The following is a 26779-nucleotide window of genomic DNA, read 5'->3' as shown; positions in this document are numbered from 1 at the left end:
AAGTAAAAAGAGACAGTAAAAATCAATAATTGTATTTAACCCAGTAATCCAAACTAACTGCATTTCAAGATGCAATCAACATAAACAATTACTGAGCTATCTGACACCCTTTGTTACAAGTTTTTGAAAGCTGTTGTGCACTTTACACTTAGCAGCACGTCTCCATTCTGACCAGACATGCAGTGTTGAAACTGGAAGGTATTTGAGGTGTCATTTAGCCCAGTGCCCTCAGTTTTACAAAGGGAGAGCCAACGCCCAAAGATAAAGTGGTTTCCAAATGGCCTACGTGCAACTGTACAGGCAGCCCTCTCATCTTGACTTTTTATCCCAGAGTTGCTCTAAGCATCTTGATCATTGTCTCTAAAAATAGAAAAAACTCACTTCTAGCACAAAAGAAACATGTAAGAAGCGTTAGGAGAGCTAAGCTGAGGGCAGCATTCCACTACCACACAAAAGTGAAACTCTCACCAAGTCGATGCCATTATTACCAGCTTTTTCTTACCTTGTGAAAGAAGGCAGCACCTGTCAGCACCATGGACAGCTCACAGGAGTAGTTGGAGTTGTAGAGCCAGGACTGATGGGGGATGTCCCATGCGTGGTAACGGCCAGGGAAGCCCACGATGCGGTCCCGAGCTTCTCTCCACACCCTTGAAAAAACACAAGTGCATACACAGACCTGAGTACAGAGCTCTAGGGTCATCAGAAGTGTTCACAGTTATTGCCTCCACCTTACAAGCTCTGGCCTTTAGGCTTTTACTTCTCGTATCCTTTCAAAATAAAACAAAATCAACAACAAGCCAAACAGGATAAAAGCAAATAAGGTACCATATTCAGCTTCCTTAATAAGCACCTGCACATTGTCCCTCTAGCAGCCAGCATCCTCCAGCCCTTCCAGAAAGAATAAGCCGTAAGTTTGGAAAGGGGATCTCCAGAATGGGGTATGTACAATAATCTACTAAGGAGGGCTCCAGAATGGGGTATATACAATAATCTACTAAGAAGCAGAAAGATGGTATCAATTTCAATTCTTTTTTTAGCTTATTGAGTTTCCAAGAAAGGGCCAGGCGGGGTGGCTCATGCCTGTAACCTCAGCACTTGGGAGGCCAACACAGGAGGATTGCTTGAAGCAAGGAGTTGGAGACCAGCCTGGGCAACATAGCAAGATCCTGTCTCTACAAACAAAAAATTGTTTGTAATTAGGTGGGTATGGTGGAGCACACCTGTACTACCAGCTACTTGGGAGGCTGAGGTGGAAGGACTGCCTGAGCCTAGGAGTTCAAGGCTGCAGTGAGCTATGATTGCACCACCTCCCTTGGCCTGAGCAACAGAGCAAGATCTGGCTCTAAAAATGAATGAATGAACAAGCATTTTCTAAGAAAGGCTTTGTTTTTAATAAGCACGACATATTAGTTCAGTAGGACATGTATGTAATTTACATATATTGCACACTTTTCTTTCACAGAGAAGGAACATAATAAAAAGGTTTAGAGAGCACTGGTTTAACCACAGAAGACTACTGAACTGCACCACTCCTAATTCCAAATTTGAGCAGGGCTGAGGGAGAAACATGTATCATGAGAAGTGGCCTACAGAACCATACAACTGAAAGGTTTCATTAAATGGAAGAAATAAATGGAGAATTCAGTATGTTTCAGTAGAAACTTTTATATCATCTCCAAATTTATAGGTAAAGTAGAACAAATAAAATTGGTCCCCAGTTTCACAGGATAAATTGGAGAACTGAAAGCGTTTAAGCTCCACAGAACCTGACAGGCCTGCAGAAGGGCTGCCAGAGACTTAAACTGCCTGCAAACTCCCTCATCACTTACATGGAACTTCAGTTCCTAAGACACAGAAGATTTTATTTCAAAAGAGTTCCTCTCCTAGTAAGTCTGGAAGCATCTAATCTAATCCAAAAGATGAGAAATCACAACTTCTATCACAATGTAACAGCCTTCTAGGTGGGTTTTTTTAGACAACTGATTTTTTTTTTAATTGTGGCAAAACAAACATAAAATGTGCCATCTTAATCATTTTTAAATGTATGGTTCAGTGGCATTACGGACATTCACAGTGTCGTCCAACCATCCCCGCCATCCATCTCCAGAACTCTTTCATCTTCCCAAACGGAAACTCTCTCCCCATTAAACACTAATCCCCACTCCCACCTTCCCGCAGCCCGGCAGCCCCTAATTCTACTCTCCGTCTCTATGAATGACTACCTAGGGACCTCACATAATGGAACCACAGTATTTATCCCTCTGTGTTGTTTGCACTTCTGTTACAAATAATGCTACTCTGGCCATTCGTGTATTCCTTTCTGTATGGACACATGCTCTCAAGTCTTGGTATACCTTTTCTATCTGTCCCTTATGATTGATTCTATCTGCCTCTTTCTTGGCTACCTAAGTTGAAGTGAGTCAAAATCTATCTTTGCCAGAAGAAAGAATTCTTAGACTTACCCTTTCCTTTGAACTTAGGTCTGTTTCACTCCCATTAAGGTGAAATAAGCAAATTGGGGAGATTAATAAGAGAAAGGTTTTGGATCAAAGGATGCCCAAACACATGAGAAAAGGGTCAGGGTAGGAAAAGGTTAGGATGTATAGACAGCGATGATAATTCACCAGCTCCATTACCAGAGGCTAAAAATCTCAAACATGAATGACAGCTAAGAGACACATGAAAAGGCTTCCCATCATTCTCTCACCACCTGCAAATCTTCTGGAAAATAGCACGGGCAAGGTAACAAGTCCCTAAATCAGGGGCTTGGAAGCTATGTTAATGCCAGCTATGTTAATAAGCTTCAAACTCCTTAAAGCTGGGCTCCTTATCAAAATCATTCTTGGATCTAAGGGTTGGCAGTTCTCCTGTTAACACCCCACGACTATGCTCACCACACCAGTCCTTTGGCACGCTCCAAACTGCATCACGCTGCAGCATAAACACACTCCCTACTGCCCGCCCCCCACCACTACCACCTGCAGCAGCAAAGATCATGCCTGGAGTTACCGCATGGCTTCTTTCCTTTCAGAAAAACAAGTGAAGAGAGTCAGTTACTTATTATCGTGTAAAAAAAAAAATACACCTTGGTTTACCAGGATTTTTTTTTAATCACAGCTATCAACAGACTTGCTTCAATAATACACTAAGCAAGAGGTCAAAGGAAATGTGAGAGGCTGGGTGGGGGAGAATAAGAACAGATGTTCTAATTTTTCAGAAATGTGTCAAATCATTCTTTACAGATGGATTTAAGACAGATGAGCAATAAAGCCACTGCTCCTTTCATCTGAGCATCTGCTCTTACAAGCCTAAGCCAAAGGCAGCCCCAGAGCCAGGTAGGTCAGGTTAGGCCTTCAGTGAACAGAAAAGAAGCACAGAGAAAGAACTCTCTATCCTGGATCCACACTTAATTTGAACTAGATCGCCAAAGAAATCTACTCCAGTGTTTTTTTTGTTTTGTTTTGTTTTGTTTTAGCTGTTGCCCAGGCTAGAAGTGGCATGATCTTGGCTCACTGCAACCTCCGCCTCCCAGGTTCAAGCAATTCTCCTGTCTCAGCCTCCTGAGTAGCTGGGATTACAGGCACGCGCCAACACGCCTCGCTGATTTTTATATTTTTAGTAAAGGCAGGGTTTTGCCATGTTGGCCAGGCTGGTCTCAAACTCCTGACTTCAGGTGATCCACCCGCCTTGGCCTCCCAAAATGCTGGGATTACAGGCGTAAGCCACTACACCCAGCCTCCAGTGGTTTTCAAATGATGTAGGGAAGAACTAATTTTTTCCCCAAAATTATTATAGATTCATACTTTGGTAAAATACAACAAAAATGAACTGCCTGGTTTCTTAAATATGACATCCAAAGCACAAGCAACCAAAGAAAACAGACCCATTGAACTTCAAAACACGAACCCTGTGCTTGAAATAATACCATCAAGAAAGCAAGAAAATAACCCATGGAATGGGAGAAAATTGTGCAACTCCGATCTCTGATAAGGGACTTGCATCTAGAATATATAAAGAACTCCTATAACATGATAATAAAAAGACAATCCTGGCCTGGTGCAGTGGCTCACACCTGTAATCCCAGCACTTTGGGAGGCCGAGGTGGGCAGATCACCTGAGGTCAGGAGTTCGAGACCAGCCTGACCAACACGGTGAAACCCCGTCTCTACTAAAAATACAAACATTAGCAAGGCACAGTGGCAGGCGCCTGTAGTCCCAGCTACTCGGGAGGCTGAGGCAGGAGAATGGCGTGAACCCGGGAGGTCGAGCTTGCAGTGAGCCGAGATCACGCCACTGCACTCCAGCCTGGGTAACAGAGCGAGACTCTGTCTCAGGAAAAAATAAATAAATAAATAAATAACAATCCAAACAAAAATGGGCAAAGAATGTGAAAAGCTGTTTCTCCAAAGAAGATATACAAAGGCTAACTGATCAATAAGCGCACGAAAAGATGTTCAACATCGTTGAGAGAAATGCAAATCACAACTGTATGGCCGGGTGCTGTGGCTCATGCCTGTAATCCCAGCACTTGGGAGGCTTGCTCGAGGCCAGGAGTTTCAGACCAGCTTGAACAATAAAGTGAGACCCCATCTCTACAAAAAAAAAAATGTAAAGATTAGCCAGGTGTGGTGATGTGAGCCTGCAGTCGCAGCTACTCAGGAGGATCACTTGAGCCCAGGAGTTCAAGGTTACCACATGCTAAGATTGCACCACTGCACTCCAGCCTCAGCAACAGTGTGAGACCCCATCTCTGTATGTGTGTGTATATACACACACACACACACACACACACACACACACACATATATAAAGTTAGTTGTCACTTTACAATGACTAGGACGGCTATAAATTTTGAAAATGGAAAATAACAAGCGTTGACGAGGATGTGAAGAAACTAGAACCTTCATACACTGCTGGTGAGAATGCAATATGGGGTTGCCACCGTGAGAAACAGCCTGACAGGCTCAAAATGTTAAAGCAGCTATCATAATCCATCCACATTACTCTTAGGTATACACTCAAGAGGAATGACATGTTCATACAAAAACTTGCACATGAAGGTTCACAGCATTACTCACAATAGCCAAGAAATAGAAATGACCCAAATATCCATCAACAGGAAATGAATGAAGAACTGGTACTTGGGCTGGGCACCGTGGCTCACGCCTGTAATCCCAGCACTTTGGGAGGCCGAGGCAGGCAGGTTGCCTGAGCTCAGGAGTTCAAGACCAGCCTGGGGAACATGGTGAAACCCCATATCTACTAAAATACAAAAAATAAAATTAGCTTGGCATGGTGGTGGTCCATACCTGTAATCGCAGCTACTCGGGAGGCTGACGTGAGAGAATCGCTTGAACCCGGGAGGCAGAGGTTGCAATGAGCTGAGATCAAGCCACTGCACTCCAGCTGGGCAAGAGTGAGACTCCATCTCAAAAAAAAAAAAAAAAGAACTGGTACCTGCTACAAGATGGATGAACCTTGAAAACATCATGTTCAGTGAAAGAAGAGAGTCACGAAAGGCCATGCACGGTTCTATTTCTAGAAAATGTCTAGAATAGGCAAATATACAGAGACGCAAAGATTGAGTGGCTACCTAGGACTGAGGGGTTTGGAGAAAAATTGGGAGTGGCTGTTAATATGTACAGGGTTTCTTTCAGTAGTGATGAAGATTTCTAAAATTAACCATGGTGATGTTTGCACAACTCTGAATATACTAAAACCACTGAATTGTACACTTAAATGAGTGAATTTTATGGTGTATGAATTATATTGAAGAAATGTTGCAAAAAAAAAGAACTGCAAGAAAAATAATCATATACTTGGATTTCATAGTAAATGTCAAATTGCTTTACAAGTTTCTGAATGCTTACTCTCAATTTTTGTACTTACCTCACCATGAACAGGTAACAAACTGTCCCTAAACCAATATCCCAGTCCCTGACATACTTGGAGTAGCCTTCATCTACTCCATCCTCTTCCCTGCAGTGACCCTCAAGTGGGATCCTTCAGCAATTCCTAAGACTCAAGAAGGCAGGAGAGTTGAAGGCCGGGTGAAGGTTGGGAGTGTGACAAACCTGCATTTGAACCCAGAGCTCTGCTGCCACTTTCCAGCTTCTACGTGGTTCTGTTCTCTTCTATCTCAATTTACTCCTATATGAAATGGAGACAGCTACAATTTATGTCATCAAATTTTAGAAGGATGAATGAGATAAGACAAAGTCCTAGGCTAGTCCCTGGCACACAGTACGGGTTCAACATATGTTTAGCATCATCATCGTCGTCGTCATTACCACCACCTCCTTTTCCTCCTCCCCTTCTTTTTCCTTTTAAATCATTGCTTCTGACACCCTCCTTCCCCCAAATCTTTTTGGGTCCAGGATCCTGGCACTGTTCCATTGCTCCAACACACAGCAACGTGTCACTTCTGCATGCCTGGGAGTTATTTCCCATTCCTCCAAAAACAAAACCTTCCTATTTCCTTTAGAGAACTACCCTACCTGTTGCCTCTACTCTGTGCCCATGTGGTTTGGATTTAAGGATGATACACCTGCAGCACCAGGAGCAGGCAGGTAACCAGGGTCTGGCCAAAGAATTCCACCCTCCTGGCCACAGAGGAAAGGCCTGTGAGAACAGAGCGGAGCCTACAGATGAAGAGAGATAGACTCCTCCAACGCCATCTACGAGCCTGCATCCAGCCACATCCTACATCAGCCCTGACTACCTGCAAGGGGTTCTCAGTTACCATCAGCCAAGAAATTCATTTTGCTGCCTAATCCAGGTTTTCTGTCACTTGCAACTTAAAGTTTTGATTGGAAATTAGTCTCTCACCGGAACCCAAACATGATTTCGTCATGGCGGAGGTGAGCATCGTCATCGATGGACAGGATGGCCTCTGTCTCAATTTCATTCCAGGGTAAGAATCGGTTGTTCAAACTGTTCTTCTCAGTACGGACCACCTGTGATAAGGAAGGAAAAACATTAAAAATGAAGGCTGTGTTATGGAAGGCCAAACAAAATCTGTATTTAGGTCCAAGGAGACCATGGCTGGACTTACTGAATAATTTTGCCTGATGTCCGCGCTTGTAAAATCTAGCATATGCCTTTCAGGAATAAAAGCTGCCTTATACTTCAACAAATGTATATGGATTCACCTTTTAAGCTTCATTCATTTGTTAGCTAGTTTTCTTGTGAATCAAGCAAAAGCTGAGGATTATTTTACACACACAATAAACACGATGTAGGGAAATTAAAAACAACTTTCCCAAGAGAACACAAGGTGGCAGAGTGGATCTGAGATTCCAATGGCCATGGAATTCCCAGCATGCTCGTTAATTTTAAAACCTAACTCAGAAACCTCATGAGTCTGTCACTTCTGACTCCAAATTCTAATGCTTTTTTGGGATATAAACCCCAAAAAAGAGCACAGCCCATCTGGTCGAGATTAATTACTTCACCTTTGCAATTCCTACCTACAATGCTGACTACTCGTACACAAACTTTTTCTTTCTTTTCAAGGTGTCATGTACTTAGTACAACGGTTTCTGCGTCTTCAGCAAATCCCAATTCAAAACACATCTAAGTGATTCAACATGTATGCAAAGCAGTATTTCCTTCATAAAACAGAAACTGGTGCTTCAAACAGTACAACTACATAATAAAACAATTTTTATTTAACCATATCTAAGTATAGTTTACCTACAATGTGGGTGGGTAGCTGTGTTATTCACCTTGCCACCTAATACTCATATAAATGATGACTACAGCCAGTACTTGGATGGCTCATTTTATTCTTAGAGTGTCTTTGTCTAATTAGTCCAACCAAAGGGGAACCATTATTTTGTTCTCAAACCCCAAAAACAAAGAGCATCTCATGAAGAACAATCTTTTTAGAATGCCACGAAAAATCACCTTACTTCCAACAGACCGTTTTACTTGTACTGAGGACAACCTCTGCCTGGCATTATGAATTAATTGCATCCGAGGACTTAAATTTATGAATGGTTTCCAAGGAGCTCTGTGACCTACTAGCATGTCTCTTCAGCTTCAAATACCTTCTCCTCCATCCTCCCCCTGGAGGTCCAGTTCAGACGCCTCTTGCCACATCCTCCTTGCCAGGAGAATCATTTATTCTATGTTCTTAATGTAGAGCCCTCATACTTCAATTAATTCATTCTAGCACACTTAAAATCCAATTAATTCAGAGCTAGAAAGGCTTTGGAAACTATAGCGTCTAACTCTCACTTTACACATGCAGAAACTGAGGCCCAGAGTGATGTCATACAACTGGCAAGTTGCAAGAGCCAAAACTCTAATTCATACCTTTAAAAAAAAAAAAGTGAGTTCTTGAAGTCTCATCACTATGTTCCCCCCAGGCTGGTTTGGAACTCTTGAGCTCAAGTGATCCTCTCATCTCGGCTCCAAAAGTGCAAGGATTACAGGCATGAGCCACCACACCCGGTCCTAACTCATACTTTGATTCCAAACCCAGTCCTTTTCCTGCTAAACTTCTGTTAACTTTATAAACTTCTTCAAACCAAAGCCACCATAGAAAACGCTTTTTTTTTTTTTTTTTTTTTTTTTGAGATGGAGTCTTATTCTGTCACCCAGGCTGGAGTGCAGTGGCGCAATCTTGGCTCACTGCAGCCTCCGCCCTCTGAGTTCAAGCGATTCTCCTGAGTCAGCCTCTCGAGTAGGTGGGATTACAGGTGCCTGCCACTGTGCCCGGCTATTTTTTTGTATGTTTAGTAGAGACGGGGTTTCACCATCTTGGCCAGGCTGGTCTTGAACTCCTGACCTCATAATCTACCCACCTCGGCCTCCCAAAGTGCTGGGACTACAGGCACAAGCTACCGCACTCAGCCTTTTTTTTTTTTTTTTTTTTTTTTTTTTTTTGAGATAGAGTCTCACTGTGGCCCAGACTGGAGTGCAGTGGTGCGATCTCAGCTCACTACAACTTCCACCTGCCAGGCTCAAGTGATCCTCCTGCCTCAGCCTCCCAAGTAGCTGGAACTACAAGCAGATACCACCATGCCTGGCTAATTTTTGTATCTTTGTAGAGATGGGGTTTCACCATATTGCCTAGGTTGGTCTCGAACAAATGATCTCATGGCATCTGCCTGCCTCAGCCTCTCAAAGTGCTGGGATTACAGGCATGAGTCACCACACCTGGCCTGAAAATGCATTATTAATCTGTGTACCATCAAGGGAAAACAATGTTGCCAATTAAGAAGGCATGTGAAATTGATGATCCCTTGTTTACTTGATTACAGAACTTAAATTTTTTTTTCTTTTAAGAGATGGAGTCTTGAGTTGTCACCTAGGCTGGAGTGCAATGGTGCTATCATAGCTCACTGCAGCCTAGAGCTCCTTAGCTCAAGTGATTGATCCTCTTGCCTCAGCTCCCCAAGTAGCTGGGACCTACAGGCATGCACCACCACACTTGGGTAATTTCAAAAAAAACTTGTAGAGACACGGTCTGGCTATGTAGTCTAGACTGGCCTCAAACTTCTGGTCTCAAGCATTCCCCCTCCCTCAGCCTTCCAAGAAAAGTGACTGGATTACAAGTGAGAGCCAACACTCTTGGCCAGAGCTTTCTTTAAGACTTCACCTCAGCCCCAGAGGAGTTCCTGCCCAACTCAAGACAAAGAAGGATCTGTAACAGATTCGCCACCACAGTTAACAGATGTCCAAGCCGAGCAACAGACCGAGAAATCCACCTTGCCCTGCAGCATGTCTGACCAGCATAAAATCCCCAAGTGTACAGCCCAGGGTATCCTAAGCTCAGACTCCACAATGACAAAACGAAGGACCGAGTGAGGCCTAGGTCAGACAAGAGAGCGGCAAGGAGAGGAGATGCCAAGTGCTCACCTTAGCAGCTGTCGGTTCCACTCGCCAAAGGGCAGGAGGGTGGCAAGAAGGGGCCGGACTTGAATGGCAAGCTCAGCAACGGTAAGAGGCCATCCATTGTAAGACATATCTCAATTTCAGAGATGGCAAAATGTAAAATAAGGTCCGCCTTGGAAACGACGGCATATGGTAGCTGTTCACAAACTCCCTCAACAAACTCCCCTCGAACATTCAGTTTACCTAACACACCTAGCGTTCACTCAGTACAGAACTGATTCTGCCAATTCAGCCAAACAAAGTTCCCCCTCACACAGCTTAAAATGAAGAAAAACCACTTCAGTTCTTGAATATTGGCTTGTAGATTATCAGTTTTGTGGGTTAACCTTCAGGTAGATTATCTACGGCACAATTAGTAAACCAGGACTATAGCAAGGAGCTTCAGAGTTCAAAGTGTGAGGCGAAGACTAGCAGCACACACCACCGGGGCCTGCAGGGGTGCAGGCACACCCCAAGCCCACTGAGTCAGAATCTGCATTTTAACATGCCCCTGGGGGATTCCTGTGCACATCAAATGGGGAGAAGCGCTGGTACAGAGGGAGAAAGCATGGCTTTGGAGCCAATCAGAAAAGCTTGGGTTCAAATTCCAACTCCTCCTCTTACTAGACGTGTGAGTGTCAGCACCCTCTCTGCTAAATCAACACAGCACCACGCTGTTTGCAAAATCTGAAGTTACTTATCTGCCAAACTTGACAATCCTATAAACAACCTAACTCTGCACCTGAAAATGAAAAACAAGACAAACTACAATGATTCGATATCTAGATCATATCCAAAATTATCTAATTTACAAACAACCAAATCAAGAGAACCTACTTGTGCTTTAGAAGACTTAGGTGGGGTCATGGAGCTGGAGGTCAAATATCAAAAGTGTTTTGGCCTAGATTTCACACTAGTTTTTTTTTTAGTAAGTTTATTAAAGTCCATTACTTAGATATCAAGAAGCAACAAGAGAACAACTACTAAGGACTCCAGGAACACAGGGCGCCTGCCACCTCTGCTCACCCTCTGAGCACAACTGCTCTGGGCTGGATGACAACAGCTGTTCAGGTATAGCAAACTGCATTTTGACAATCAGAACAGCAATCAGAATAAAAGGGCCAGGCATGGTGGTTCACGCCTGTAATCCCAGCACTTTGGGAGGCCAAGGTGGTCGGATCACCTGAGGTCACGAGTTCAAGACCAGCCTGGCCAATATGGCGAAACCCCATCTCTACTAAAAATAATTTTTTAAAAATCTAGCCAGGCATGGGGGAGGGCACCTGTAATCCCGGTTACTCAGGAGGCTGAGGCAGGAGAATTGCTTGAACCCAGGAAGTGGAGGTTACAGTGAGCCAAGTTTGCACCACTGCACTCCACGCTGGGCAACAGAGTGAGACTCCATCTCAAAAAAAAAAAAAAAAGAAAAGCTGTTAAAGATTCACAGAAACACAACACCAAGCACTACAGTTTATTTGTGGTTAGCTGACAAAAGTAACTGCAGTCAGTAAGTCAGCTTTAAGAATTCAGAGCAGTGGTTCTCAACCAGGAATGATTTTGCCCCGGGCTACATGTGGCAATGTCTGAAGGGATTTTTGGTTGTCACAACTGGAGAAAAGGGGGCGCTACTTGCATCTAGTATCTAGTGGGCAGAAGCCAGGGATGCTGCCAGATCCTATAGTGCACAAGACAGCCCCCACAACAGAGAATTATCTGACCCAAAACGTCACTGTGCCACTGCTGAAACACCCTGATTTAGAGTCAACCTGCAGGAGACAGTAAACCAAACAGCACTTGGAAGACTAACTATAGTTCATTACCTAAGACGTTTCCCTTTTCCCCATAACCACAAAAAGATTTCTGTCTTCACAAACTTTGCAAACACCAACTAAAACTTAATGGGTGGAAGAGTAAAAGTTTTCTTCTAACAGTTTTGCTTCAAAGCTGCAGTGCTTAATGGCTAAACAAAAGCTCAGCAAACCAACTATTATCCATTCTGGCACCAAAATCAGAAGAACAGAAAGGCTCAAACATTTCTAAATGCAGGCCGGGCGCGGTGGCTCATGCCTGTAATCCCAGCACTTTAAGAGGCCGAGGCAGGCGGATCACAAGGTCAAGAGATCCAGACCATCCTGGCCAACATGGTGAAACCCAGTCTCTACTAAAAATACAAAAATTAGCCGGGCATGGTGGTGTGCACCTGTAATCCCAGCTACTCAGGAGGCTGAGGCAGGAGAATTGCTTGAGCCCCGGAGGCAGAGGCTGCAGTGAGCCGAGATTGTGCCACTGCACTGTGGCCTGGGTGAGAGAGCGAGACTCCATCTCGGGAAAAAAAAAAAAAAAAAAAAAAAAAAAATTTCTAAATGCAGACTCACAGATCAGCACAGCCTCTAAGAATCTGAGAAAAGACAGATCGAACATAAAAGAAACAAGTCAACCAGAGGGACTGTGTCATGTTTAGGAAAGGTTCTCATTTTTGTTGATGTTGTTTTGTTTCAAATTAAACCAACACTCTTCCCTCAACCCCACAATACTGGCTATTTCTCCATGTTACTACAGCATATTGCTATTAGATGCCTTATGATTACACCTTAGTAACTTGCGAACAGGAAGACTCACTTTCAAGTGATTGCTTTAATTACTAGTATGACACTAATCAAAATGAATAGACCATAGTGCCTGGCAATATAGCAGATGTTCAACAAATGTTTTATAAATGAATGAATGGGCAGAAAATAGAACATAATTTAGCCCTGCCATTCTATTTACAGAATATGAAATAAAGACTTGAGAAGTTTCTAGATCAAAATTATAGGTAAACATTCAATATCTTTAATAATCTTAAAGAATGATAGAGAGGAATTAGGAAACCTCTTAGTATTTAGTGTAGTTTTCTATAGCAAAAAACCCATCTACGTCCATCAAGCCAGGAGCAATGCCCACTCTTTGGTTGGCTTGTCTCACACACAGGGCTCCCTGACGATGCCTCGCTAGCTCTTCTGCACAATATCATTCACGGGACCCTTGACCTTCTCCCATCACAAAGGAAAAGGGACAGCAATCGTGGCCTAGAACCTGCCACCTATGAAATTTGGCCATTTAAATGCACTTGAAATGCCCTTTTTCAGATTACATCCAGCCTAGCCAAGCCCGACAATCTCCATCCTCCAACAAAACATATATGCGTACATAATACATCCCTATAGCAAATCCATATCTGAGAATGAAACTTAACATCAAGCCATCACACAGGCAAGAAAGGAAACAGCAACTGACCTTAGTTCTCCATCATCCCCTTCCTCCAACTTAAAAGAGGAACCATCAGAGAACTCAGGAATCAGGAAAATGAGATCCAGGAAGAGGCAAACAGTCATGCCCACCTAACTCAGGAGGACCTAGGTAACGGAGCTTGAAGTGAGTGGGGAGGGAGGTGAGTGACAGAGAGAAGATGATAGAAAGAGGACTACATCATCATCATCATTATTATTATTATTGAGACGGAGTCTTGCCCTGTCACCCAGGCTAGAGTGCAGTGGCACGATCTCGGCTCACTGCAACCTCTGCCTCCCGGGTTCCAACGATTCTCCTGCCTCAGCCTCCCGAGTAGCTGGGATTACAGGTGTTGGCCACCTCACCCGGCTAATTTTTGTATTTTTTTTTCTTTTTTTTTTTTTTTTTTTTTTTTTTAAGCAGAGACAGGGTTTCACCATCTTGGCCAGGCTGGTTTCAAACTCCTGACCTCGTGATCCACCCATCTCGGCCTCCCAAAGTGCTGGGATTACAGGTATGAGCCACCACGCCCAGCCGAGGACTACATTATTTACGGGATTCATTCAATAAACATCAAGTGATGGGGCAGAAAGCAAGAAAATGCAAAGGAAGGGAAGAGAATAAGAAGGTAACAGTGCATTGGTTTTCCATTTATAACTTTACATAGGGATGTCATACAGTACAAACAAAATTGTACATGTTTTAGATGAGACAAGTCTGTTTTAACTTATAAGAGAAAAAGTTGCCAATGATCCCAGTGCAAGTGCAGGTAAGAAAGCCTAGGTTAGCAGGTCAACAAATGAGAGAATGCAGATAAAGACCATCCACAGTGCCTAGCACACAGAAAATGCCCAAAAAGTGTTAACAATTATTATAACATGATATTAGCAGTCTCTATTTTAATTTTCATACATTTTACATGTATATTTCATATTCTGTATGTATTTTAATTTTTATACATTTTCTATATTTTATACATATTTTTATTTAAAAAAACAAGTTTGTGCTTCTCCAAAAAATTTACACGTGGAAAAAAAGAAAAAAAATACATATCTATTGTCAGAAGTCCTAAGACCTGGGGCTGGTGATGGCTCACACCTGTAATCCCAGTACTTTGGGAGGCAGAAGTGGGCAGATCACCTGAGGTCAGGAGTTCGAGACCAGCCTGACCAACATGGCAAAACCCCGACTCTACTAAAAATACAAAAATTAGCCAGGTGTGGTGGTGTGCGCCTGTAGTCCCAGCTACAAAAGAGGCTGAGGTACAAGAATCACTTAAACCCGGGAGGCGGAGACTGCACTGAGCCAAGATCACACCACTGTGCTCCAGCCTAGGAAACAGCGTGAGACTGTCTCAAAAAAAAAAAAAAAAGTCCTGAGCCCTCGTTCTAATATAGGTATCAGTTAGTCAAGTGACCTGAAGCAACAGAATTCTTACAGTCTCAGATTCCTTACTTTGAATTAGTAAAAAGAGTACACATACACTAAGAGGGGAAGGCATTACCTAAGAATCAATTTGCTGTGCAATTAGTAAATTATGCAACATGACTTTCCAGCAATTCCTTTAAACTTCTGTATTTCTTGCTATTCATTTTTGGTTTGGGGTACCCTTGTTTTATATAATTTTCCTTTGCAGCCATACAGCCCATTCACAAACAGAAACCCACAGCTATAGCCACCAAGTTATTAAGTAAAATGTTGTCAAAGAGAAAAACCACCCAGATGTGCCAACTTCTAGTGAAGTGCACCAGACCTTGCATAGTCTTGGACCTGGAGAAGCTGGACAAGGTTTTTCCTGCTGCCTTCACCTAGCTATCACAATTTTAGGAAATTATCATCTCATTCGTTCAAGGGATATGTTTAAAAGTAGAGTGGGCAGAGATAAAAAATACAGCTTACCAACACTTTAAGGAGTAAGCCCTGAGAACGATCTCCACTCTCTTGCCTGAGGTCTAGCCAGAAGCCAAGCCTCTTAGCCTGAGAGGCGGAGTCCCCAGCCAGAAAGTTCCTGACACCAAGAGCACACACTATAGATGCAGCTTCTCTTCCAGTCTTCCCTTTTCCCTAATAGACTACTGGGGAGAGGATGAAAATAACTCCTCTGGAATGATATTTATATTACCCAAAGAACTCTCCCTGTTCAATTTGAATATCAAGGGCTGGGAGAGAGGGAAAAGGGCATTGAAAAATAATCTTGTATCTCTTTTTTTTTTTTTTTTTTTTTTTAGATACAGGGTCTCCCTCTATCACCCAAGCTGTAGCACGGTGGCACCATCACAGCTCACTGCAGCCTTGACTTACTAGGCTCAAGCAATCCCCCCACCTCAGCTTCCCAAGAACCTGGATTACAGGCATGCATGATGCCTGGCTAATTTTTTCTATTTTTTTGTAGAGACGGGGTCTCCCTATGTTGCCCAGGCTGGTCTCAAACCCCTAGGCTCAAGCAGTCCACCCACCTCAGTTTCCCAAAGTGCTGGGATTACAGGCGTGAGCCACTGCGCCCGGCACTACCATTTTCATTTGGAAAAAAAAAAAAATGGTGCATTCTGACCTCATCACTTCCACAGAGACCTTGCAGTCTGCAAGGATGTGTGCTATGCTGATCTCTGAACTGGTTCTCTCCACCACCACTCCTCGCCTAGGCTACTGCAAGTCTTTCTGCTTCTGCTCTTTTCCCCATAATTCCATAAAAATCATGTGCCTCCTCTGCTCAACACCCTCCAAGGGCATCCTAAGGCAGACAGGATAAAACCCAGACTTCCTAACCACGACCTGCACTGTCCTGCACCTGCTGGTCCCACTGCCTTCTCCAACCTCCTTCAAACGCGCCACCCGGACGCACTGGGCATTGCTTCTGGTGCTTGCCATTCCCCATACATCTCTCCAGAATTTACGTGGCCTTCTCTCTCGCTTCATTCAGGCTTCTGCTCAAATGTCACCCCTTCTAAAAGCCCCCTTCCAAGGCACCCTGCGTCAATTAGCCACACCCTTTATGAAGAAGAGAATGAAAACCTAAGACTCAGGGATGGGCTGCCAAGAGACTGTCTCAGCAATCAGTGAGTACACAGTGTGAAGGGAAGCAGTGCCTTGAGTGAGCTAGACTACACTGTTAGTAACTGAAAGATGTCCCTTTCCTAATAGCCCACATGTTACAACTCCAAAAGGACAGACTCTGAAACAGCCACCCTACTTACTATTTTCCAGAGTATAAAGCAGAGTAAGGAAGATGTGTAAACTGGTCAGAATAAAGTAGTAACTCAAAATTTTTAATGGGACTATCTATCAAGAAGGGATTACTTGGCGTTTCTGCCTCCGGAAGAGTTCAGTAAGCTCCTGCCAGACCCAGTCCTCCCTCAGATGACAACTATAACTTCTGCACAAAAATACCAAAAAAAGAATTTCCAGAAGGCACTAGAGAGTGAACAAAAGACAACCAATTATGGAGGGGTGCTAAAATTCAGAGGGAGGGAATTACTGACACAGGGAGAATTACTGTTGCTTTTACCCTGAGAGTAGGCCAGACTTGGTACCAAGAAAGACAGCTAAACTCTCAGACAAAACCCATGGTCTTTCTGGCCTGTAAAGGAAACATATAAGGTAACCACAGCCCGTAGAAAGAATGGAGAAAATTCCAGACAGAAGAAAGCCAGAGAGAGGGAGCTCCAACTTCTGCGTAGAAACTGCCCTGTCTCTGGCCCACCCCTAAGCCATGCATGCTTGGTGCAGGCTGTAAGCAGAGCAGCTACATATAAAAGAACTCAACATGAGAGTGGCCATTCACGAGACAGGGCTTTCAGTCTGAGTCAATACAGCTAACCACCTACTAAAACAAAAATATCAACACTTTTGAGAATAAAAATCTAAGAAAACCATGCTAAGGCATACCACAGTCAAACTGCTGAAAACCAAATACAAAAAAAAAATTTCAAAAGTAGCCAGAGAAAACCACACCTTACATACAAGGAAACAAAAATTTGAAAACCACTGATATATCCTCAGAAACAACAGAGGCCTAGAAACAGTGGAACATCTTTCAGGTGCCATGAAAGTGGTGGTCCCCAACATAGTGGAGAGTTTTTCAAAAGGCTAGACCTCAAATCCCTTGGCATAATAATACTCTCTAGTTGGCTTTCATCAGATATCTTTGTTGTTATGCTCCAGGAGCTAAGGGACCTGATCCATGTGTTTACAAAATACACAAGAAGAAGGGAGAGAGCAGACACCCACCATTGCCCATTTGGTAGTCCTACCCCATTCAACGGGAGACCCACTTCAACTGGTGGCACTTCTCCCATCTCTCTGCAATTCCTGTCTCCTTGCCCTGCCACCATCCCATCTGTGCTGAAGTTCTCTTTACACAGAGCATTTGAATCAGGAGTGGTCAAGGGTGGTGGCAATAAAGATCACCTTCACTCTAAGCTAGATCTTTTTGTGCAAATAATTATTTAGAAGAATGAGGAATTTTAACATATAAGTCCTGTGGGGCACCCCTAAGACAGTCCTTCTCCACCTAAAATAGCTGGGGCTCAAAAGACTTCACAGCCCACAAACATCCAGCACTTATGCCTGTTGCTTAGTGGGAACCTAAGCATAAGAGGAGCCCGTATTGCCCAGCACTTTCTGAAACGGCACAGAGGTTCCTGGGTAGATTCACTGATGCCTGGGAACAACCTTGGTGCTAAATTTATAAAAATTAAACTTAGCATATTGAATTGGCTATATCTACATCTAGACAGAAAACCCACTCCGAGGTGTATCACAGTAGTGCCATTTTTCTATAGCAGAGAGAGCTACCAGTCTCTTTCTAGCTCTGATAGCTGGGTACATCCAAGATGTCAGCAACTTCAACTGCTGCCCAGAACACCTGCCTCTCCTAGATAGAAAGCACAACCAGAATATTTACAGGATGGAGTGAAATTCTCCATCTGAAGCTACTTCCTCTTTTTTAAAAGGACCAGAAAAAAAAACTTGTATTGCTAATATGAGAAAGCTGTTTAGAATGGCCTACCTGTAAAGTTTCTGGCATTTTCCAATTAGATATTATTGCGATGGGCTGCCCAATAGTCAGGACTACTTATTTCCCACCAGAGTTTTTTAAAAAGGATTCATTCTGGTAAGTTCTCGATGAATTTCAGTCAACTTAACTGGTGTGATCCCTATCAATCAAAGAAAACTCAAGAAAAATGGAAAACAATGGCTGCTCTATTATTCTACTATTTGAGGAGCATCTATCTTTCACAGAGCAAATGCTTTCTTAATTTCAATCACATAAAGTTGTAACAGAAAGAAAAAAGTGAACTTTGAGAAGTCTATTAAAAAAATTCCCTATTTACAAAACTTAATATAGAAAATAAACTAGGATAAAAAGGATTTATAACCCTACAGTCTTTGAATAGCTTCTGATTATAAATTCAATTAAATAAAAAAGATTAGCAGCAGTAAGAAAAAATTTCAAGCAAAGAGGTACTTTGCACAGAAGGAAGTAGGCAGTAACAACTATGACACAAACAGAAATGATGTAGAGAGGATACAAGAAGCCTTTATGAGTGAAATCAGTTAAAGCTGCCCAGAGCATAGGCAAGACAAACATACTGGCTTCCATCTCCTTTAACATTAAGGGGTAAGAAGGAATCAAATAAGTGAGCACCTTTCTAGAATCCTTAGTTGTCGTATCTTGGATTCCTCTTTAATGCTGAGATCAAAAAAGCTAATTATCAAAGATCACAAAATGACTACTTAATCCCAGGTCTGTATCACTCCAAATCTCATACTTATTACACCATGCTGCTGCTTAGAAAAATAATTCAAATGAATTGGCTTCCCAGTGAAATACATTTTTTAAAAACCTAGACTTCTAGCAATGTGCAGCCCATCAGACCTTTTGCTACCTTTTGCCGGGAAGTCACTACATATGCAGCAGGTTAAGTAGTTGGCAGTCTGCTTAAGACCTGCTCTAAGGCTGCACATTTAAGAGACATGGTCACCATCTCTCTTCTGAAGGTGGATAAACTCCTCAGAACTAAAGCCCTGTCCTGCATATTTAGCTATTATTTTTCCCGTAAAATACAGCACCTAACCATGAGATGGAGTAAAGAATGAGAAAGAACCTACAAGACACCCTGGAAGGTTCAATTGGAGTTGGTTCTCCAACTCCAAAATATCAAACCCCAACTCCAGTCTTCCAAAAGACTTCTATGAATACCTGGAAAATGACACAGGCCTTCCTAAACCCTTTGGGAGGTGACTAAAGCTGCCACTTCTGGAATCAGACATACTACAGCTCAGCTTCTCCATTACTCACCATGATCTTGGGCAAATTCATTAACCTAAGCTTCAGCTCCCATATGAATAAGCTGAAGAAACAGTGATAATGATGTCACAAAATGCTTATTATAGTGCCTAGAGGCTAAGTGCTTCCTAAATGGTAGCTTATCATTATCATCATCATCTTGTTATGACATGGAAGAAGTCTATGGGATAACCGACAAGGTTTTGTATATTGAATATACAATCAGTTTCAGTTTTGGGGATCCTCGATTTAGGAAGTGAGTAACAGCAACAGAACTACCAAGGCTTGAAAAGGCAGCAAGCAAACCCTTTGGGAAGAAAGGAATCTATATAGGTTTTTCATGAGTATGCATGTATTCTCCTCTGCTAGAAGTTATGATTGCTAAAGTGAAGGAAGTTGGAAAAGGGATTAAGAGTGAAATACTATTTCATGCACCAAAACGAACTATTCGTTTCTCTATTACCATGATGGGGACGCCAATGTCAGGCCACAGAAGGTCCTCTGATGGCAGCTTGGGAGAATTCCACACCACCACGACCTTGTTCAGGTAAGGGAGGCCATTCAGCCTCTCTAAAGAGTTCATAAGCACTTCCTCCCGCTCATAAGTCAACATCACCACCGTGAACTGCTCTCGGGGAACATTGCCTCCAAGCGCTGCCTGAAACTCCTTGCCAGAACCCCCAGCTCCACCACCAATAGGCCGAAAGCCAGTCCCTGAGCCCAAGAATTTGGCCTCTGAGGGCAACACAGGGTCAAAGGGAGTGTGAGGGAAAAGATGGAAAGGCCCTGGAGCACAGTTCCAGCTGCGGTAAAAGTCAGTGACAGTCAGAGTGAAATTGCGGAGGTATCTAGGTGAGGCGTAGGGCGGCTCCGTCTCCACTGGCCCCAGGTCCAGGTCCCCGTTGTCAGCCATGTTGGGGTCGGTTCCAGCCGCCTTGCCTGAACGGTGGGGGATCTCAGCTGCCGCCTCTTCCCGGATGGGAGCGGCTGGGATCTGGATGCGAGTCCTAATCATAGCCAGCACGGTATTAAAAATGCTGTCAGCAGTGGAGAAATAAGTCTCCCAGAGAAAGCGGCCTTGCCGCCTCATAGCCAGGAGGTCACTATCGGAGAGGCTTCTGAGCAGGAAATGAACCTCGGTAACACGAGGCTTGGGCACCACCAGGGCTGCCTCGTTCCACTGCAGCATGTCCTGGTACGGAAGCTGGACCTGCTCCCCCAGCACCACCGGGACGGCACCGACTTCCAGGGCTTCGAAGAGCCGTGTTGCACACCCAGAGGAAATAACCAAGCGAGGGTCCCCGGGGGTAATGATGAGGGCGAAGGTGGACAGCTTCAGCAATTCCAAGCGGTCCTCCCGCTCCCCACACAGCGCCCACTCAGTCGGCAGGCTGAGTTTGGGCTGGTTTTTGCAGGTGAATTCCACCAGGACCTGATCCAGCTTGCTGTCCTGCACCGCCTTCAGGGTGGCAATGATCCGGTCATCGTAGTCGGCGGGAGGGTCGCCCTCCATTTCCTCTTCAAAGGAGCGGGCCTCCTGAAGGCTAGACCTCAGAGACTCAATCTTCTCGCCCTGGAAGGTGAAGAGATATTTCCGCTTCACCGGCACCTGTGGTGGGATTTCCATGAAGTTGGGCTCAGACATGGCATGGACCAGCGGTGATACGACCAAGTCAAAGCCAGGTCTGTACTGGACAGCATAGAAGGTGGACTGGGCCACCATGGCACGGCCAGTACTGACGTTATATAGGAGGTTCTGTGTATCTGACTTACGTGACAGATTGATGATGACATGGTTGTGTCCATCTGTCCGCCAGTGTGGCAGGGAATACAACTGCTTCTCCAGCTCAGCAGGCCGCAGCACCACCGGCTCCTGCATCTCTCCCACTAGTATCACGTAAAGGCAGGCAATGTCTGCATTTTCTGTAACATAAATGTTAGCTCGTGCTGTCGCCTGAAAAGCCTGCTTGACCAAGGGATCCAGGTAGCTGCCAAAGACAAACTGGTCACTGTCATAGACGTAGACTGGGAAGCCAGAGGTGAGAGGGCAACGAGAATAATCAAAGCAGTTGTGCAGCCGGCAGCCCCGAGTGGCCTTTGGGGGAGGGAGGCCAGCATCGTCCTTCTCTGGGAGCAGTCGGATGGGCAGGGACAGCTTGGGCTGGTTCTGGGCCATGAGCTCCTTGTAGGAATGCTCAGTCTGGCTGATGACATTCTTGAGCTGGAGCAGGTCCTGCTTGGCATTCTCAATGCTCTTCTTACAGGCTTCGATCTTCAGATTCAGCTTGGCGATCTCGCTGTTCAGCTCTTGGCGCTTGGCCTCCAGCTGCAGGAGCTCTTCACTCACCGACTCCCGGATGCGGCACAGATCCAGTACGTGCTTCACCTCGCACAGCTCGTTCCCCACCCGGGGGCCAAAAATCCGCTTGCCTGCCTCATCAGCCTCATCCAGAGTGGTGAGGTAATAGTGGGCGATGAGCGGGAAGAAGACCAGGATGACAAAGAGCATGAAGCTGAGCCACGTGAGGCGGATGCGGTTGGACCAGCGCAGCATGCAGGTCTGACCTCCATTCCCCGCGCCCCCATTCCGCAGCATGGTATAGCCTGTCATGAGTCCTCTGCAGCCTGCCCCCCAGATCACGTCGGGTCACTCGCCATAACCATGGGTTGCTATTCCACAAAACGATCTCTGTTTCACTGACACGTTTCCGGAAGAGTAGGTGTGCTCCCTGGACAAGGCACCAAATAAAATGAAAATTTCATTTTCCTCAGCTGCAGCTGAAATGGTCTCTGACCCTATTCCAGCAGATTTTAAGTTCTGGCTGTTGACCAAAGAACATGTCCTTAATCTTTATCAAACGGTAAAAGGTGCCACATTCTTGCTGAGATGAAAGGGAGGAGGTACCTGATGATGAAACCCAGGAAAAACACCCTGGAATCAGACAGACTTTTTCAACTGCCATAGCTCTTGTTTCTTGGTTTTGCTGACCAACAAATATGCATAGTGTCTATTCACAGTTATACAGTAATGGGTTATAACAGAAATAAATGCCAGCTTCTTACGATGCCTTTGCCAACAGTCAGGCCTGCAAAAGAAAGAGAACCATGTCAGTCTTGAAGAAGTTTACGTTCAACACCCCTGCCACCATACATTTCTAGAAAATGCTTAAATCTTAGATGGAACAATGGCTAGAACGCTGGTTGTGTCTCAAAGAACATTATAATGACAATGCAGAGATGCTGTTTGCTGTTTGGTATGGGTATTTTACTTGGGGTAATAAATGGATAAGTGCCCCAAAAAGCTGCAGTTTACAACCCCTCCCCACTTCTTATTTAACTGGATCTAGAGCGGCATTACAGCCCTATAACACGACGACCAACTAAATTCATGGGACAAAGATGTCCACGGTCTTTTCTTATCCTGTTCTACACCTGGGCATCATCTTTAGATGAAGAGAAATACCTTCCTAGCCAACCTGGGTAGTTTATGTTTACTCCTAACCTGTAAGTCTTCTTTGGAAATACTTTACAAAAAAACTCTTAAAAGCTCAATTTGTTCCATGTAGAGTTGAAAGGGTTGAAGAGAACTCTTTTGATCTTTATCCAGTAGTAGATGCAGTAATCCTGAGACAGAATGTATTTCCCAGTTTGCTTCTCATTTATCTTCCATTAGCAGACATCATGTGCTCTTTCTTAAAATATAAATAGTAACTTGCTCTTTTAGAAAGAACACTATACTTAGAAATGAGAGGCATTCGTTCTCCTTCTTTGCTGACAGATTTGCTATCAGACCTTGGTTTCCTAACCTTCTAAAATGGAGATAGGTGCACGGAGACGGCAATGCACCACGTTGCTGTGATACAAAGTGCAGTGGATGGGAGGACGCTTGTAGCGACTCAGTCCCTCAGCAACACTCCCAGCCCTGCTCTCTCACCAAGCTTCACTGTCACTGGCTACAGAGGCTTGCCACTTGCTTTCCCTCAAACTCAACACAGCTAGAAGCAAATCACAATATTCTCAGCTAGAAGCAAATCACAATATTCTATGCCAGGGAATATTCCCCGTTTCTTTTTTTAATTCTTCCAAAAAATATTCACCATACTCTTAACAGGGCTAAGACATGCTAAGTACAACTGTGGGAGAGTCTAGGATGTATAATCCTTGACCTCATGGAACTTCCCTTACCCTAAGAGATAAGATATAAACACACAAAGGTACACGTAGCATAAAATGAGTAGGACTTCACAGAGGCACAACCACTTTCTCTAGCTTCCACCCCCATCCAATAAACAGGATGAGGGTGGCAGGGAATGTTTGCAGGTAGAAACGAACCCAAGATCAGCCGTGAGCTGACTGCTGTTGACACTGAGTGATGGGTACCCATGGGGGCTTATTATATCAGGCTCTCTGCTTTTGTCTAGGTTTGAAATTTTTCATACCAATGTTTAACTATTAAAGGTGTAATAGTCTTTTTCAGAATAAAGATTTCTTTAAACATTCTAACATTTTTTCAAGTAACATTTGATTTCATCGTAACATTTGATATTAAATTTTAATCTGTCAATAAATTATAATAACAATTTCTAAAGAAAAGGGGATATTAGGCCAGGCATGGTGGCTCACGCCTATAATCCCAGCACTTTGAGAGGCCGAGGCAAGTGGATCACCTGAGGTCAGGAGTTTGAGACCAGCCTGGCCAATGTGGCAAAACCCCATCTCTACTAAAAATACAAAATTAGCTGGGTGTGGTGGCACGCAGCTGTAATCCCAGCTACTCAGGAGGCTGAGGGAGGAGAATCGCCTGAAGTCGGGAGGCGGAGGTTGCAGTAAGCCGAGATCGCATCATTGCACTCCAGCCCGGGCAACAAGAGTGAAACACCATCTCAAAAAAAAAAAAAAAGAAAGAAAAGAGGATATTAGAATTGGCTAACAGCAAAGAATGAGAGGAGGGAAATGATGGTCTGAGTCACTTTGTCCATTAGAAAGAACACCTGACAAGACATCAGACCTAAAGTTGATGATAATATTACTAAAAGGTTTAAGTATTTGGATAATCTAAACTTAGATAATTAGCAGCTGATCAAATGCTCAAATTTACATTATCCTTGTGATTCATATGTTTAAATCTCTTCCTTTCAAATGAATCTTCTTTGCACTTATGACCAAATTGTAACAAAGAAACAACAGAATGGAAGAAAAAGAAAAGAAGGCGTAATCACAGCAATCCAGCTGACTCATTCCTTCCTCACCATGTGTTTCAGGACCCTTCCTTCCTCTGACTTGTGTAGCATTACACCTCAGCACACGACTTCTTGAAAGAGTGAACCTCCAGGGCTTGCTCTCCTGATTAAAAAAAAAAACAACAAAAATAGAACAGTGACATACTATTAGAAAAATACTCAATACTGAAAGTGCTATTAAAGAACCTATTTACTGTCCCCTATGAAAAGATTTCTCTTATGTATATGAGGTCACCAAATAATTTACTGTCCAAACAGAGACTCTTTGAAGTGGAAAGGGAGACTATTAATAAATACACTGGGACAAGAGGTATACACGGGGACTCTCGCAGGCAAACCGTCCAGACAGACGCTACCTATTTAAGGGGGAATAAAACCAAACACTAAAATATGGAAAAGTCCTTACTTGTTGAAAGTATATACTGAGATATTTACAGATGAAATGATATACCTGGAATTTGCTTCAAAATAAACAGGATGAGGGTGGCGGGGAATGTTTGCAGGTAGAAACGAACCCAAGATCGGCCGTGAGCTGACTGCTGTGGACACTGAATGATGGGTACCCATGGGGGCTTATTATATCAGGCTCTCTGCTTTTGTCTAGGTTTGACATTTTTCACACCAAAAATTCAAAAAGATACCACATACAGAGTCTAAACAGAGGTTATTAAAAAGTCATTTGGAGACTGACTATACTTAAGTCTAATATTTCTAGTGCTACCAACTTACATATAAGCAGAGCTGAGAGTAGAAACAAATGTTCTCACAGAAACCAGTAATTCAACAATGATTCAAAAGAATGCATCCCCACTAAATTCCCATCTCTTTTACTGGAGCCAGGCAAATGCATCATCCATGTCCAATAGCATGAGCATTCCTTCCTAAACAGCTAATTAAATTACTTCAAGCACAAAAGAAAAAGGATACCCTCAGAATCTCTTCTGTCATTCTCTGGAAAATGACAATAAACATATCAGCCTCTAGAAATAAATGTCACTGAAACAATGATAAGGAGCAACCTTCAGATTTTTTTTATTCTATATACAATGTACATGTCTAATTCATTCTCAGTCACCTACCACAGCATTTCATGCTTAACTTGCCAGCTGGCCTCCATTCCTGCCCCTACAATGCACTCCATACACAGCAACCAGAACCATCTTGAAACGTGAGTCAGACCACGCCTCCCCTCTCAATATTTTCAAGGCTGCCCACTGTACTGCCGGGCCCCCCAGACCCATCTCAGTTACCATCGCTCTTCCCCTTGCCCTCTCAGCTTCAGCCACACTGGCCTCCACTTACCTCCTCGACTGTGCCAAGCTTCTCGCTCTCAAAACTTTATGCCTGTTTTGTCTGAAATGTTCTTCCCCAGGCTTCTGCCTGGCAGACTCTTTCTCATCCTTCAGGCCTCAACTTTCCTGGCATTTCCATTTAAAGTTGCCTTTCTTACCCCCTGATGCTCTCTGGCACCGACCCACTGATTTACTTCCTAGTATCTTTTAATTTATTAATTCCCTCCCTTCCCCACCAAAGCCTAATCCTCAAGGGAAGGAACACTTTGTGCTTGGATCACTGCTGTGTGGCCAGCACCCAGCCCAGTGTCCAGCACCCAGCCCAGTGTCCAGCACACTGTAAACACTCTATAAATATTTGTTAAATAAATGAATCGTATCACTGATCACTTCCTCATCCTACAAACTCTCAATTCTCCCCTGGACTTCCATGAAGCTGTGCTTTTTTAGTGTTCCATCTACTTCCCTGACTCATCCTCCCTTTCTGCTTTGCTGGGACCTAGGCCTCCTACTTCTTACTGAAAGTGTTCCCCATGGCTCTCAACATAATGTTAATGAATCCATTAACAAATAATATATCGTATTCAATACATTATACACTGGAGAGAGAGAACTTCAGAGCCAGGAGGCAGCTGGATGGCCATATGGACCTGCAGCTAGACTACCTGGCTCAGGATGCAGCTTAGCCTTGAGAATTTGGGAATGTTATATAATCTCCCTGAGCTCATTTCCTCCTTTGTAAAGTGAGGCTGAAAATCTCTACCTACCGCCAGGGTTATTGCACAAATTAAGTAAGATATTATAGA

General features: G+C 43.8%; 1 protein-coding gene across 4 annotated transcripts in view; it reads right to left on the bottom strand.

Annotated features, from left to right (window-relative positions):
- Nucleotides 1-26779, bottom strand: part of EXTL3 (exostosin like glycosyltransferase 3) — a 133981-nt gene that overhangs the window by 15656 nt on the left and 91546 nt on the right. For 3 of the 4 annotated variants that reach the window (XR_010113937.1, XM_063610831.1, XM_063610833.1), the window contains exons 2-5: nt 24691-24784; nt 19905-22527; nt 6829-6956; nt 503-647 (exon numbers count right to left, since the gene is read on the bottom strand). Coding sequence is in view for 3 of the 4 variants with exons in the window: in XM_063610831.1 (XP_063466901.1) it covers nt 503-647; nt 6829-6956; nt 19905-22052 (2421 nt within the window). In the remaining variant the exon portion in view is untranslated. Of the gene's footprint in view, nt 1-502; nt 648-6828; nt 6957-19904; nt 22528-24108; nt 24319-24690; nt 24785-26779 lie in introns of those variants that run through there. The other variant, XM_063610832.1, reaches the window with a different exon arrangement.

Source organism: Symphalangus syndactylus, chromosome 10, assembly GCF_028878055.3.
Source record: "Symphalangus syndactylus isolate Jambi chromosome 10, NHGRI_mSymSyn1-v2.1_pri, whole genome shotgun sequence".
Classification (NCBI taxonomy): Eukaryota; Metazoa; Chordata; class Mammalia; order Primates; family Hylobatidae; genus Symphalangus; species Symphalangus syndactylus.
This window is presented reverse-complemented; position numbering and strand designations above follow the sequence as displayed.